Below are 15,825 nucleotides of genomic sequence, written 5' to 3'. Positions count from 1 at the left end.
TCTGTTTGGTAATTTACTGTGTTCCTCAGATTCCCTTCCCTTGTTTACCTGGGCTTTTTGGTGGGGGGTGCGCCATCACTGAAGAATCCAAGAATCTTGTCTATATCAGAGGCCTGGCTCCCTGTAGAAGCCATCCAGTTTCTAAAATAGATTAAACACCACAGACCACAATTAGATCTGTAATATATACCATTCAAAATAGCATATACATTAAACAGTTTTAATGAGCTGTATACCCTAAAGGTGCTCTAGAGATATCCCCTGCTTAAGAGAAATCCACTAATTAATGAGCATCCCAAACTTCAGGAACTCAATTCATCTTGAAATTATGACTGGTGCTCCATACTGTCATCTTGTTTGTGTTCCTGAAGGCTCCCCTGCAACCTCCCACCACCCTGCAAAAACAAAAAAAAACCTGTGTCAATTCATGTCAATTGCTGGCCATCACTTTGTGGAGCCTAAGAAATACCTGTTATTCTCCCATGAGATAGGCTTTGGAAGACTTAGGGGATTAAAAACAACACATGGATAAGTGTGCTAATAGCCCCCAATTATCTACTTACTACTATCAGCTAAAGAAATCACTGGGTCAAGAATAGAACAATCAACACTAATTTGCTGATTGTTAGACATTCCTTGTTGCTGAACAAGTGTGTCCTGGCAGGCAGTGAGGCATGTCTCCCGAGCTCAACAGTGTGGACTCTGAGACACGGTGATAAATGGGAAAGGTATGGATTGTCAAGCAAAGATGCATGAGAAATGACAGACTGTGCTCAGGTGATGGGATAACTAGCAAAAGAGAATTGCCATGGATTAGAATGAAGATTGTAATGAGAAGTTTTAACTGCTCACAATTTTAGTAAATTTGCTAAATCGAAGGACCAATAATTCTAAAACAGCAGTATTTTAAATAGTGTGTACACACACCCAACAAAAGACAATACACATTACCAGAGTTTTGGGTGCTTTATTATTGCTTCATTATCGATATTTAGAATTAACTGAATCAATACAAGTTATCTCAAGGTTATTATTTTATGAGAAAGCTTTTTTCTTTATGGAAACATTTTTTTAAAGTTTGCTGAATTAATTTTTCTGGCAAATAGAAGGCTCAGTTCCTCACCCCATATTGCATCACATGTAATGGAATTATCTGATATCATAATCATTAGATAGGAATCTCAAAATCATAAAGTGAGTTAGGAAGCAGACCATCTTTCTAGTCAAATCTTTGATTCTGTTGGTCAGAAAGCTGGGGTTCAGAGAAGACACACAATACTTAACTCTGTAAACTGTTTCTTAATAATCATCTGAGAGATTTGTTAAATGTGTACGTTTTTAAAAGAAAAAAATCTATCAATTGACTTAAAAAAGTGTATGTTCTCAAGATCCAAACCCGAATTACTGAACCAGAATTTCCAGAATCCTCAGGAAATTCTTATGGTGAGGCAAATAGAAAACAACCAAATGAAATGCAAGCAACTTTTCTACAATCCAGCTATTTTGTTAAATGTAAGCATACCAGATGTCATCCTCCATTCATTTAAATGTACAAATCATTTGTAAAAATAAATAAATAAATGTACAAATCATTTGTTACTCAACACCTTCCCAGTTTACTAAGTTAATCACCATTTAAAATACTGAAATAGTTCCATTAAGTTTTAATTTATGTGAAGTCATTTTCTACTCTAAAGTGTAGCCTGGGCTCTAGACTGGAGAAGTGCTTAGAGTTATTAAGTACATTATCCTATTTTAGGGATGAGAAACACTGAAGGACAGAAAGGCTGGGTGCCATAATTCAAACCAAGGCAGTCTGCCTTCCAAGTTCATGCTCTGAACCACTCTATTACAACCTAAAAGTGTCCTCCAAGTTTTAGCAACTCACTTTTTTTTTTTTAAAGTAGGCTTCATGCCCAGGGGAGAGCCCAATGTGGAACTTGAACTCATGACCCTGAGATCAAGACCTGAGCCGAGATCAAGAGTCTGATGCTTAATGGACTGAGCCACCCAGGTGCCCCTGTTTGTTTTTAATTTGCACACCAAAACTATCAAAAAAGGAGATCCCACATTCCAGACAGATTTATACAAAATAATTCTGGGTAATGCTTGATAGCTGCTATATGACCAGGCACTCTGCTGATATAATCATGGCACTCACCTAAATTCAGAAGCTGAATGAAACAGCTTTTTCTGGTGACAGATGCCATTTGTTACGTACCCCCTACCACCACTAATCTACATAGACTGGTCGTGTCATTTTCTCCTGGAAAATATGCTAGGCCACTTTCCCTGGATTCTAACAGATGGTAAATTCTTGGTGTCTGTCTACACCTGAATACTAAGCTTTCTTTTTTTCTTTACAAAATCAACTATTCTTTTGTTTGTTTAAAAATATTTTTTTCTAACGTTTATTTATTATTTTTGAGAGACAAGAACGTGAGCAGGGAAGGGGCAGATAGAGGGAGACACAGAATCCAAAGCAGGCTCCAGGCTCTGAGCTGTCAGCACAGAGCCCAATGTGGGGCTCAGACCCACGAGCCATTAGATCATGATCTGAGCTGAAGTCGAACGGTTAACCAACTGAGCCACTCAGGTGCCCCAGAGTCAACTATTCTTAAGGTCCATTCTATCTACGTAATTTAAGAGAACTGAATATGGCCAACGGGTCCTAAGAATTGTTACTGCAACATTTTGGGTCCTCTTATTTAGGAACTAAATGAGAAGAAATTCAATATGGCCACATTAGATGTAATCATACACACATCCTGTTTTCTAACAGGATAACATCTTTCCTTCAGGCAAAAGGATGCCTCATACAATCTCACATATACACTCTAGTGGCACTGGAGCATAAACCGTATCCTATTTCTTCTAGAGTACTATTTCAGTAAAAAAACCAAACAAACCCATTTTAGTGTTTACCCTAAACAACATGCAGTTACCCATAAAGATCTTTCACAGTGATTACGAAAATCTTACAAGGAATTCTTTTTTTTTTTTTAATGTTTGTTTATTTTTGAGAGCGAGAGAGAAACAGAGAGAGCAAGTGGGGGAGGGTCAGAGACAGAAGGAGACACAGAATCCCAAGGAGGCTCCAGGCTCTGAGCTGTCAGCACAGAGCTCGACCTGGGGCTCGAACTCAAAACTGTGAGATCATGACCTGAGCTGAAGTCAGAAGCTTAATGGACTGAGCCACCCAGGCGCCCCGACAAGGAATTCTTAACATGCATCAACTAGTTCACACACTTATGTATGTGATCACTGAGTTTTCATTTTAGGGGGACTTGCTATGTACAACAGAGGGGGGAAAAGCTTTTCTGCCACAAGAAGACAAAGGCAATCACCTGTGGCAGTGTCTTTGTTACTATAATTACTGCTAAAGCCGCTGAAAAATCCTTCAAGGCCGAGAGAGTTCAGCAAAATAAAAGTCAGATATTTGGTAAATGCTGAGGAAAGTAACAGCAACCTCATTAACAATTTTTTAAGGCCTAAGTCTTCACATAGAACACATACACTTTGAAACCCATCAGCTTGGCAAGAAATAGAATGCTTCTATCTTGTGAATGAAAGGGAAAAATCAAGGCGAGCATCCTTGGAAAAATCCATTAAGGAACACAGAAAAAGGACAAGTGGAAAGGGGGCTGAAATTAACTTCATATAAACTAGAGGACTTGTGGATTTGAAAACAGTGAAAAATCGCAGTAGCACTTGCTCTTGGTGCTACAATGACAGCAAAATCTGGTTCCCTGAAGAATGAGAGTGAGGTCTCCCAGCCTGCTTTCTTCACGCTGACCTCGTGGTCTCTCCCCAGGCTTCCAGTGTGTAATCTTCAGCTCAAACAACTGACAGGCCAAAAGGAACTCAGGATAATATATTTTGGTATATGGGCAGACAGAACAAATCAAAAGGAGAGAAAAATTCTAATGATGGCATTTTTGCCTGGAAATAAAAAAATCTACAAATGACTAGCTTGAGGAAGTGGTACATCTCTTGCCTTAAAAGACCAGCTCTGGGGTGCCGGCATGGCTCAGTGGGTTAAGCATCCAATTTAGGTCATGATCTCACAGTTCGTGAGTTTGAGTCCTGCGTCAGGCTCGGTACTGACAGCTCAGAGCCTGGGGCCTTCTTCAGGTTCTGTGTCTCCCTCTCTCTCTGCCCCTCACCCACTCACTCGCTCTCAAAAATAAACAAAATTTAAAAAACTTAAAAAAAATAAAAGACCAGCTGTATTTACAGTAAGCTCTCCCCCATTCTATTAAATATATAAAACCTTGACTAGAATAAAGACTGGCTTATTTCTCTAGCATAAACACAGAAAAGGGTTAACTTCAGTTTTTAAGAGAAAAAGATAGTCACCCTCTGACTTGGAAGAAACCAAATCCTTCTAGTTGTGGCTTTTGGACTAATTCCAACACATCTGGTTTTCAGTAACTATGGGGGAGGAATGAAGGAAAAGATATCCAGTATAAAGTACTACAAAAGTAATACAAAAGCAACAAGCTCATTGCCAATTAACAAATTAATTTTACTAAAGTAGTTGATGAATTCAGTTCTATAACATAGATTGCACCCCTTCCTATCAATGTGTAAAACAAACTTTCCATTTCTTCCTAATAACACAGAGAGGTGAAACTGATATATAAGAACTATATGTGAGGACTGGATTCCTCTGTGTACCCCCCAGTCTTGAAGTGTTTCCTCTACCTCTGGTTAACTTAGTTTGCTCTTACTTCTGTATCTAAATTGTATGTGCCTGATATCCTCTATCTTCTGTCACATAAGATCTGTCACACTTATTTCCTGAAAATATGCTTTAATGTAGTCACTGATAAAATGCCAGACTGACACTACTTACTGTTGGTATTTTACCAAGCAATGACCCATATATGAGCAATATGAGAACGACCTCATCAGAGGCAGGGTTTCTGAAAAACTTTAAGGAATTGAGAGGTTTACCCCAAATTCTATGGTCTTTTTATTCAAGTCCTAAAATCAACCACATTGGTATTCCAGGCTCAAGAGCTCAGATGTTATTTGTCTCAGTTATTTTCAATTATAAAACCAAAGTAACACATCACATATATATAAGGAATAAAATTGTTCTTTTTCAATTTTTTAAAAAATTTTATTTTAGAGAGAGCCAGCATGAGTGGCGAGAGCGGCAATGAGAAAGAGAGGGGATCTTAAGCAGCCTCCACACTCAGCACGGAGCCTGATGCAGGGGATCAATCCCACAACCCTGGGATCATGAATGACCTAAGCCAAAATCAAGAGTTGAATGCTCAACTGACTGAGCCACCCAGGTGCCCCCAAAATTGTTTTAAGAAGGAATAGTAAGACACCCAAATTAAAATTTCATTTGAATTAGAAGTTGGTGACTAAAGTTGATGATTTTATCATGCAAAAAATAACTTCCTTCTTTGTCACTGCTTTCTCTCCTGTGAAGCTTCTGAGAAGGTATATCCTGAAAACAAGAACACGTGTTGCTAACAAAGGAGACTTTTTAAAAAATTTTACTTTTGAGAGAGAGACACACAGAGGACACGCAGGGGAGGGGCAGAGAGAGAGGGAGACACAGAATCTGAAGCAGGCTCCAGGCTCTGAGCTGTCAGCACAGAGCTCCACGCTGGGCTCAAACTCTTGAACTGTGAGATCATGACCTGAGCTGAAGTCAGATGCTTAACCGACTGAGCCACCCAGGCGCCCTGGAAGGAGACTTTTTAATAAAATATTTTCCACGTATCAAATAGTACAATCAGACAATTTCATCACAAATGACACAGACTATTCAAAGAAAATGAGATTAAGTAAATCTTTAAGGGCAAGGTTTTATGTTCTATGGAGTCCTTGAAAACTAAATCTCTCCTCTGAAGACAGTGTGGAGAAACCCTCAAGGGCTTACTGTTCTTGCCAAAAGAGCACACAGGATACTGCTGCATACAAATGTAGATTCATCCCAGTTTGGGCGACCCCAGAAGATATTCTCATTACAGAGTGTTGCTCTTTGAGTTAATTTGACAAGTCTTAAAGGGAAGACTTTTCTGTCATAATAAAAATAAAAACGTTTACTAAGATTATGCCACCTAATTTCCACTCCCTGCTGCTTTTTACTTTCTTGAGGATTTCTGACTCAAACAGTACTGAGTTTGACGATTAAAAAAAAAGTTCTATTTTGACAACATGAAGTTTGGCAAATGCAGTTGGTTAAGCATCCGACTCTTGATTTTGGCTCAGGTCATGATCTCACGGTTTGTGAGATGGAGTCCCACACTGGGTTCTGTGCTGAGCGCGGAGCCTGCTTAAGATTCTCTGTCTCTGCCCATGCTCACTCTAAAATAAAAAAAACAAAAATAAAAAACAATTTTGCTCCTTACACGTGATATGCTACTTTGGTTTTATAATTGAAAATAACTGATATAAACAATAGGGAGCCGGCTTGGGATTCTCATTCCCCCTCTTTGCCCCTCCCCTGCTCAGGTTCGCTCTCTGTCCAAATAAATAAATAAATAAACATTAAAAAAAAGCCCTAAGTGTATTGAATGTTAATAATGATAGAGGTGCCTGGGTGGCTCAGTCGGTTGAGCATCCGACTTTGGCTCAGGTCATGATCTCACAGCTCGTGAGTTCGAGCCCTGCATCAGGCTCTGTGCTGACAGCTCGGAGCCAGGAGCCTGCTTTGGATTCCGTGTCTCCCTCTCTCTCTGCCCCTGATCCACTCACATTCTGTCTCTGTCTCTGTCAAAAATAAATAAAATAAACATTAAAAAAAAATTTTTTTTTTAAATAATGATTAAGTGAATTCACGTTAACACAAGGTGAAACACCTCAGAGGTCCCCACATTGTGGGTTTGTAATCCAAATTCCATTAAACAGCAAAAACAAGGTCAGAATATAAGATACAAAGTAGATTTGTTTTACAATTACTCTTAGAGTTAACTAAAAGGAAAAGAAAATGTTCTTCAACATTAAGATAAACAAAAAAAATTACTGAGGTTCAACTTATTCATTACTTTCAAGTTCATGTTCAAGTGCACAGTTAACTTTAACAGATATAGCAGATAAAAAATAATTGAATAGGGGCACCTAAGTGGCTCAGTCAGTTAAGTGTCAGACACTTGACTTTGGCTCAGGTCATGATCTCGCGGTTTGTGAGGATCTGTAAGTTTGAGCCTGGTGTTTGGATGTGTGCTGACAATTTGGAGCCTGGTTGTGATTCTCTATCTCCTTCTCTCTGCCCCTCCTCTGTGCTCGCTCTCTCTCTCAAAAATAAATAAATAAACATAAGAAAAATTTGAATAGACACCTATCTTAGGTTAATTATGTTAAAAACTCAGTTATCAGAATGCCCAAGAAAGAGTGATTTTAAGAATAAGCTCACTTTGAGTGTATTCAATTTCTTTTAATCTTGTCATACAATAAAGCTATAATGTCTACCAAAATGCTAGGCTCTTGAACTTCCCACTTAGAATGGCAATGGATTGGTGGCTTAAAGAGATTGTGATATTTCCTTTTAACAAAAAGACGGTAAGAATGCTAAATTCTTGGGTGATTCATATACAGTCCTATCTGGAGGAAGAAGGAAAAAAAGCCCTGCAATGTTTTCAAAAGCACTTCTAATTTGCAGTTCTATGAATGCATACCATTTTCCTTTTTTCCAGTGAGCATAAAGTACAGATGAACCTTGAACAATGGGGGGTACCCCAAACCCCTCTGCTCAGTCGAAAATTCACACATAACTTTTGACTCCCCCAAACCAATAATAGCCTACTGTTGACCATAAGCCTTACCAGTAAATGAACAGTTGGTTAACATATATTTTGTATGTTATATGTATTATGTACTGTACTCTTATAATGAAGTAAGCTAAAGAAAATAAAATGGTAAGAAAATCACAAGGCAGAGAAAATGCATTTACAGTAGTGTCCTATATTTATCAAAAACAAATCTGCATATAATAAAACAATCTCATGTACAATTGCACCAAAAACAATAAAATATCTAGGAATAAACCTAACCAAAGAGGTGAAAGACCTGTATTCTAAAAACTCTGAAACACTGATGAAAGGAATTCAAGACAACGCAAAGAAATGGGAAGACACTCTGTGCCCATGGGTTGGAAGAACAAATATTGTTAAAATGTCTATACTACCTGGGACACGTGGGTGGCTCAGTCTGCTGAGCATCTCACTTCAGCTCAGGTTACGACCTCATGGTTCATGAGTTTGAGCCCTGCATTGGGGGCCATGCTGACAGTGCTGAGCCTGCTTTGGGTCCTAGGTCTCCCTCTCTCTCTGCTCCTTCCCTTCTTGTGCTCTCTCAAAAATAAGTGAACATTGGGGCGCCTGGGTGGCGCAGTCGGTTAAGCGTCCGACTTCAGCCAGGTCACGATCTCGCGGTCCGTGAGTTCGAGCCCCGCGTCGGGCTCTGGGCTGATGGCTCAGAGCCTGGAGCCTGTTTCCGATTCTGTGTCTCCCTCTCTCTCTGCCCCTCCCCCATTCATGCTCTATCTCTCTCTGTCCCAAAAATAAATAAACGTTGAAAAAAAAAAATTAAAAAAAAAAAAGTGAACATTAAAAAAAAATGTCCATATTACCCAAAACAATCTACAGATCTAATGCAATCCCTTTCAATATACCAATGACATTTTTCGCAGAACTAGATCAATCCTAAAATTTGTACGCAACCACAAAGGACCATGAATAGCCAAAGCAATCTTGTATAAGAAAAACAAAACTGGAAGTATCGCAGTTCCATATTTCAAGTTATGTTACAAAGCAGAAGTAATTAAAACTGTATGGAATTGCCACAGAAATAGACACATAGATCAATGAAATAGAACAGAAAACCTAGAAAGAAACTCAAAATTATACGGCCACTTAATCTTCTACAAAGGAGGACTGAATACACAATGGGAGAAAGACAGTCTCTTTAACAAATGGTGTTGGAATAGCTGGACATACACATGTAAAAGAATGAAACTAGACCATTTTCTTTCACCATACACAAAAGTAAAACTCAAAATGGATTAAAGACCTAAATATGAGGGGTGCCTGAGTGGCTCAGTTGGTTAAATGTCCATCTCTGGGTTTGGCTCAGGTCATCATCTCATGGTTCACGAGTTCAAGTCCGGAGCTGCGCTTTTTGCTAACAGCAAGGAGCCTGCTTGGGATTCTCTCTCCCTTTCTCTCTGCCCCTCCCTCGCTCTCTCTCTCTCTCACAATAAATAAACTTAAAAAAAAAAAAAAAGACCTAAATATGAGACATGAAACCATAAAAATCCTAGAAAAGAACACAGTCAGTAATTTTTCTGACACTGGCCATAGCAACATTTTTCTAGATATGTCTCTTGAGGCAAGAGAAACAAAAGCAAAAATAAACTATTAGGACTACATGAGAATAAAAAGTTTCTGCACAATGAAAGAAACAATCCACAAAACGAAAAGGCAACCTACTGAATGAGAGAAGATATTTACAAATGACATATCTGATAAAGAATTAGTATCCAAAATATATAAAGAACTGGTACAACTCAATACCCCAAAACCAAAAAATCCAATTAAAAGGGGGCAGAAGACATGAACAGACATTTCTCCCAAGACATCCAACAGACACATTAAAAATACTTAACATTACTCATCATCAGGGAAATGCAAATCAAAACTACAATGAGGTATCACCTTATACCTGGAAGAATGGCTAAAATAAACAAAACAAGAAACAGCAAGTGTTAAGGATGTGGAGAAAAAGGAACCCTCTTGTACTGTTGATGGGGATGCAAATTGGTACAACCTTTGTGGAAAACAGTTGGGAAGTTCCTCAAAAAATTAAAAATAGAACTACCCTACAACCCAAGAATTGCACTACTGGGTATTTACTCAAAGAATACGAAAACACTAACTCAAAGGGATACATGCACCCCTATGTTTATTGCAGCATTATTTACAATAGTCAAAACTATGAAACTAGCCCAAGTGTTCATCGATAGATGAATGGATAAAGAAAAAGTGATAGACACACACTGGAATATTATTCAGTCATAAAAAAAGAATGAAATTTTGCCATTAGCAACAACATGGATAGAGCCAGAGAGTATAATGCTAAGTGAAATAAGTCAGTCAGAGAAAGATATATACCATATGATCTCATTCATATGTGGAATTTAAGAAACAAAACAAAGGAGCAAAGGGGGAAAAAAAAGACAAGCCAAGAAACAGACTCTTACCTATAGAAAACTAACTGATGGTTTCCAGAGGAGTGGTGGGCAGGGAGGGGATTAAAGAGTACACTTATCGTGATGAAAAAAAATCTGCATATAAGGAGACCCATGCAGTTCAAACCTGTGTTGTTCAAGGGTCAACTGCAGAATGTTTTGCTTCAGAAAGTCAAAGACCCATGCTTCTGAGCATTTTCTTCAGTGATCTTACTTCAACTTCAACCTCAGGGGAAACTAGGCTAGAAACAACGAACACCAATTCACAGACAGGACTCAAATATAAAAAACAACCATGACACATTGGGAAAGGAATAGATGATAAAGAAGTTTAAGAAAGTACACAAAGATACTCTATGAAAAACAAAATTCAGAAACATAAGAAAAGATTATGGCAAGTACGGGTGGAATAACTCCAGTGATTGTCCTGGATGAACTGGTTCTTTTTAAAGCACTGTGCTTCGGAAACAAAAGACCCTGGGGGCACCTGGGTGGCCCCTTCAGTGAAGCATCTGACTTCAGCTCAGGTCATGATCTCATTCATGGGTTCAAGCCCCACACTGGGCTCTCTGCTGTCAGCACCGAGCTCGCTTCAGATCCCCTGTCCCCACCTCTCTCTGCCCCTCCCCAACTCGTGAGCATGTGTGCACTCTCTGTCAAAAGTAAACATTAATTTTTTTTTTTAAAGGACACTGAATACATATACCAATGTAATACACTTGGTATGCATGGGACATAGGCTATACTCTATTAGATTGTTATTGCTGAGGACCTTATGAATGTAATGATTTATTTAGACTGGAAACTTAAAAAACAAGGAAAACGGCACAGAGTCAAAACAGAAAATTAGACCACCTAATTAAAAAAGTTAAAAGGAAGGGTGCCTGGGTGGCTCAGTCGATTAAGCATCCAACTCTTGATTTAGGCTCAGGTCACATGATCTCAAGGTTCTGGAATTTGAGCCTACTGAACTCTGTGCTGACAGCAAGGAGCCTGCTTGGGATTATCTCTGTCCCTCCCCATCCCCCACCTCTCCCTCTTCCACTCTCTCTGTCCCTCGGTCTCTTGTGCGCACTCTCCCAAAATAAACATTAAAAAAAATGTTAAAAGGATTTAGAGCTACTGAGTTTGAAAGAAATCAGGGAAGTAAACCAAATCTGCTCTTAAAGGGCACTTTCTCCCTAAGCCCAAACCTCAAGGCTATCACTGCCCTTCTTAAAGACAAGAACATTTGGCACCCTTGCCATCTTTGCTATAAAACAAAGCCTTCTGGCTTTTAATCTGGAAATGTATAAACTGGAATGTTAAGTTTCAGTTTCTACTAAATGCTAGGTCTTAAAAGCATGTGATCCAACATCACTTCTTATTGATAGAAAAAGATTTTTTTTGTATAGGTTCCCTATGAAATTAACTTAAATTTTGTGTTACTTTGGAATTACCAGATTCAAGACATGAATCTAGGTATTCATCAATTACCATCTACATAACATTTGAAGGATGGAAATTCTATGCCCTCTTATTCATTTATTTTGGCTTATGAACTTTTTTGAAATTGAGGAGAAACTTGTTCCTAGAAAGCCAAGGAACTCCCTCCCTTCCTCTGAACACACTGGCCTCTTTCCTGGTCCTCAAACAAGCCTGGTACACTCTGGCCTTGGGGCTTTTTTTTGTATTCGTTGTTCCCTCTGCCTGGTATGCTCTTCCCAAGTTCCAAGTCGTTGCTCCAATCACACCTTCTCAATCATGCTACCCCGACCACCCTATTTAAAAGTGCAACTTCTGGGGCGCCTGGGTGGCTCAGTCGGTTGGGCGTCCGACTTCGGCTCAGGTCATGATCTCGCAGTCGGTGAGTTTGAGCCCCACATCGGGCTCTGTGCTGACAGCTCAGAGCCTGGAGCCTATTTCAGATTCTGTGTCTTCCTCTCTCTCTGACCCTCCCCCGTTCATGCTCTGTCTCTGTCTCAAAAATAAATAAAGTTAAAAATAAATAAATAAATAAATAAATAAATAAATGTGCAACTTCTCCACTCAACGCATTAACTGCTCTAGTTTTTATTTCAAAACACATACCACCCTCTAACGTACTAATTATTTTTATGATTAGTATAATAAATACACTAATTATGTTTATTTTTGGTCATCTGTCTCCTCCCAGTGGGAAGTAAGCTTTTCAAAGGTAGGAATCTTTGTTTAGTTCACAATATACCCCAAGATCCTAGAACGGTACCTGGAACAGAGTAGGCATTCAGATATTTATTGAATGAATTAACTCAAATGCAAAATGCTGCTCATGATTAGAACTACAAGAATTTCCCATGACAGAAAAAGCATTTCCTACTAAGAGAAATACCCACCCCATTAATGCTTTTTCTTTATTTAAGTTTATTTATTTTGAAAGAAAGAGAGTGAGGTAGCACATGGTAGGGGCAGGGAGAGGGAGACCGAGAGAAACCCAAACAGGCTCCACACTGTCAGTGTGGAGGCTGACGTGGGGCTCGAACTCGTGAACCATGAGACAATGGCCTGAGCCAAAATCAAGAGTCAGATGCTTAACCAACTGAGATAACCAGGTGCACGTCCCTCCCATTAATGCTTTTAATACAGCAAAAACCATGAAAGACCGTTTCTTTTTTTTTTTTTAATTTTTTTCAACGTTTATTTATTTTTGGGACAGAGAGAGACAGAGCATGAATGAGGGAGGGGCAGAGAGAGGGGAGACACAGAATCGGAAACAGGCTCCAGGCTCTGAGCCATCAGCCCAGAGCCCTACGCGGGGCTCGAACTCACGGACCGCGAGATCGTGACCTGGCTGAAGTCAGATGCTTAACCGACTGCGCCACCCAGGCGCCCCGACCGTTTCTTTTTTTTAAGTGAAACATGGGAAAAGTCACATTCCTGTGAACACTTGTGTGCACAGTAAATCAACATTCAGACTATCATTTTCCAGACATGGCAACGAGGGACGGTAATCTGATTCTAGCAGGCAATAGGATTTCAGACTTAAGGTTTCAAGACTATCCTCTGTCACTAATTGAACAATTTTATACATGAATCATTTTATGTTTATAACTCAAGTTTCTGATATCTAAGATGTAAACTGATTCTTAAGGGTGGATTCTTAAGGCAAGAACTCTTTCTGGCAAATGACTCAAGGACATCAGTACATCAGTATTTCGGGCTAAGATATCAGTTTCTGTATTTTATAAATTAAATCTATCTAAAGTACTTTCTTTACACATGACTAGAGAAGAAGAAAAGCTTATGTAGCAGTAAAAGGGATTTCAAAACACAAATTGGATTAAGTCATAGTTTAAAACCATTCAATGGCTTCTCACTGTGGTTAATAACATTAAATTCCTTACATCAAGGCTACAAGACAGGCTTGATCTGACATCTGCAGCCCTCTTCACAATATCCCATCCAGCCCTCTCCCTCATTCACCAGGCTCTAGAGCCACATGGGACACACACTGTCGTGGCCCACACACCGAACACGGCTAAGGGTGGTATATTGTATAAGTATTTCTGGCTCCATCCCATCCTTGAAGCCTCAGCTTACCTGTTACTTTACAGGGGCTGGTCATCTGCCCCTTCCTCACCCCATTTGGCTCCTTATCTGCATCCCTAACACCTGCAATTATTGGCCTCTCCCTTAAGAACTAAAGCTCTTTAAAGACAAGTACAGTTGGTCTTATTTATAGTCCTATCCCCAGCCCCTAGCACAATCTCTGTTATACAGTTAAGTGTCTATACAGAGCAGTAAATGCTCAAATATTTTCTGGCTGAATGAGTATGCACCTACCATGAATTAAAGTAAGGTTTAAGAGATCAAATTAAGGTCTAAAAGATACTTTTAATTCTATAAGCTGTAAAAACAAGATGAATGGGTGAAGTGTTATTTTATGCCACACAAATACCTTCTGTGACTGATATCCACTGGCTACCTGTTTACAACAAATGTTCAGCACTACACATAAAAATTCTCACCTGCTTTGGAAATCTTCATCTTTCAGTTTTCTCCTTCCCCACCACATGAAAAGAAACTGAGTACTTTTGTAAAAAGTCTATAGATTTGTTTTATAAAACAAAGCTACATGCACTGAACTCTGTCCACTTCTATTCTCCTATTCTATTCTATCTATTCTACAATTTTCCTATGGCTGGTTATGGCTACATTCTGTATATGCTTACAGAGTTGAAAATGACAGGGATTGTATTAGTCCCAAGTTGTTGAATTTTCACATTCAAAAGTCCATTAAATGCCAGGCACTATGCTAACAATGTTATTACCACCACATCCAGCTCCCCTCCACCAAACACTACATAATATTTACAATGAGCCAGGCACTGGTGTCTACACCTTAAAATGTTCACTCTTCTGTGAAGCAGACACTACTATCATCACACACCACAGACATCACAGACGATGGCATTGAATCAGAGATGTTAAGTAACTTGCTATAGGTCACACAGCTATTAATACACTGGGAGGCTGATTCCAGAGACCATGTTGTGAACACACAATGCAACACTATTCCACAAAGGTGACTAAGACCATACCCTGAAGGGCCATACCCTTCAAAAGTCTCCACCTTTTAGGGGAAACAGAACTGTAAACTATTTATGACACACTGGTGCTAAGTTTAATATGTTTGTATGTGGTACAGTAAAGACTAACAGTTGTGTTCAAGGAAGATCAAGAAAAGGGGACACAGATCCCTCCATGGCAAAATTCAGTGAAATAATCAGTATTTATCTTCCTTTAGGTCTTGGAAACATCTGACACTTAATTCCATTCTCTTCTGGACATAGGATTTTCCTGATTTTCCTCCTGTCCCTCTAGAGGAAGCTCTTCTTCCTCCTCCATCTAATCCCTAAATGTTGAGGGTCCTCAGCAAACTGCTTTCAGTTCTCCATATAATCACTTCATGTATTCCCTCGCCTCCCCTTCCAGTTACTCCAATGATTTAAAATACCAACTAAATGCTAGCAACTCCCACATCTCAATCTTCAGCTCAGATCTCTCCTGTGTTGCAGACCCAGGAGATACCTGGGTTACACAGTCCTTCACATACTTTAAGGTACTTTAAGACATACTTCAAACTTAAAGGTCAAAAAACAGTTCAACAATCTGTTCCTTATCATGTGGTGTTAGGTCTATGACCCGTACAAGTAATCTCTGGGTCACAGGGTTACAGGTGATTATTTCCCTCTTTCTGTTGCAAGCACCAACACAATTATTTTTTGATTTTGAAAGAACTATCATATACTTTAGGAATGTACTTAGAAAGCAATTTCAACCATCCTTAAGAACAAGAGAATGATAAATGACAGGCAACTCAGGAAAGTGGTTTTAGCTTCTAACCTTAATCTGGCTTGATATTCTTTTCAGGATATTTGCTTTTTTCTAACAAAAATTAACTCAAAAATATTCTCTTTGATCTGGAAATGAACTCCAAGATGAAAGCATTATTTAGACCAAACCAAGAATCTGAAAGCTAAAAAAAAAAAAAAAAAAAGAAAAAAGAAAAAAGAAAAAAGAAAAGGCATCATCTGCCACAGAGGCCACCAGAACAACTAGAAAGATCAGGCTAAGGGAGAAGAAACAGCTTT

General features: G+C 39.1%; 1 protein-coding gene across 5 annotated transcripts in view; it reads right to left on the bottom strand.

Annotated features, from left to right (window-relative positions):
* The window catches only part of FAM118B (family with sequence similarity 118 member B), a 48,591-nt gene that overhangs the window by 24,689 nt on the left and 8,077 nt on the right, over positions 1 to 15,825 (bottom strand). For 4 of the 5 annotated variants that reach the window (XR_006297308.1, XR_006297310.1, XM_043579768.1 and 1 more), the window contains exon 2: positions 49 to 141. Coding sequence is in view for 2 of the 5 variants with exons in the window: in XM_043579768.1 (XP_043435703.1) it covers positions 49 to 134 (86 nt within the window). In the remaining 3 variants the exon portion in view is untranslated. Of the gene's footprint in view, positions 1 to 48; positions 142 to 8,335; positions 8,386 to 15,825 lie in introns of those variants that run through there. The other variant, XR_006297309.1, reaches the window with a different exon arrangement.

This window comes from Prionailurus bengalensis, chromosome D1, assembly GCF_016509475.1.
Source record: "Prionailurus bengalensis isolate Pbe53 chromosome D1, Fcat_Pben_1.1_paternal_pri, whole genome shotgun sequence".
NCBI classification, from domain to species: domain Eukaryota; kingdom Metazoa; phylum Chordata; class Mammalia; order Carnivora; family Felidae; genus Prionailurus; species Prionailurus bengalensis.
The sequence above is the reverse complement of the archived record's forward strand: the minus strand, read 5'-3'. Positions and strand labels throughout refer to the sequence as shown.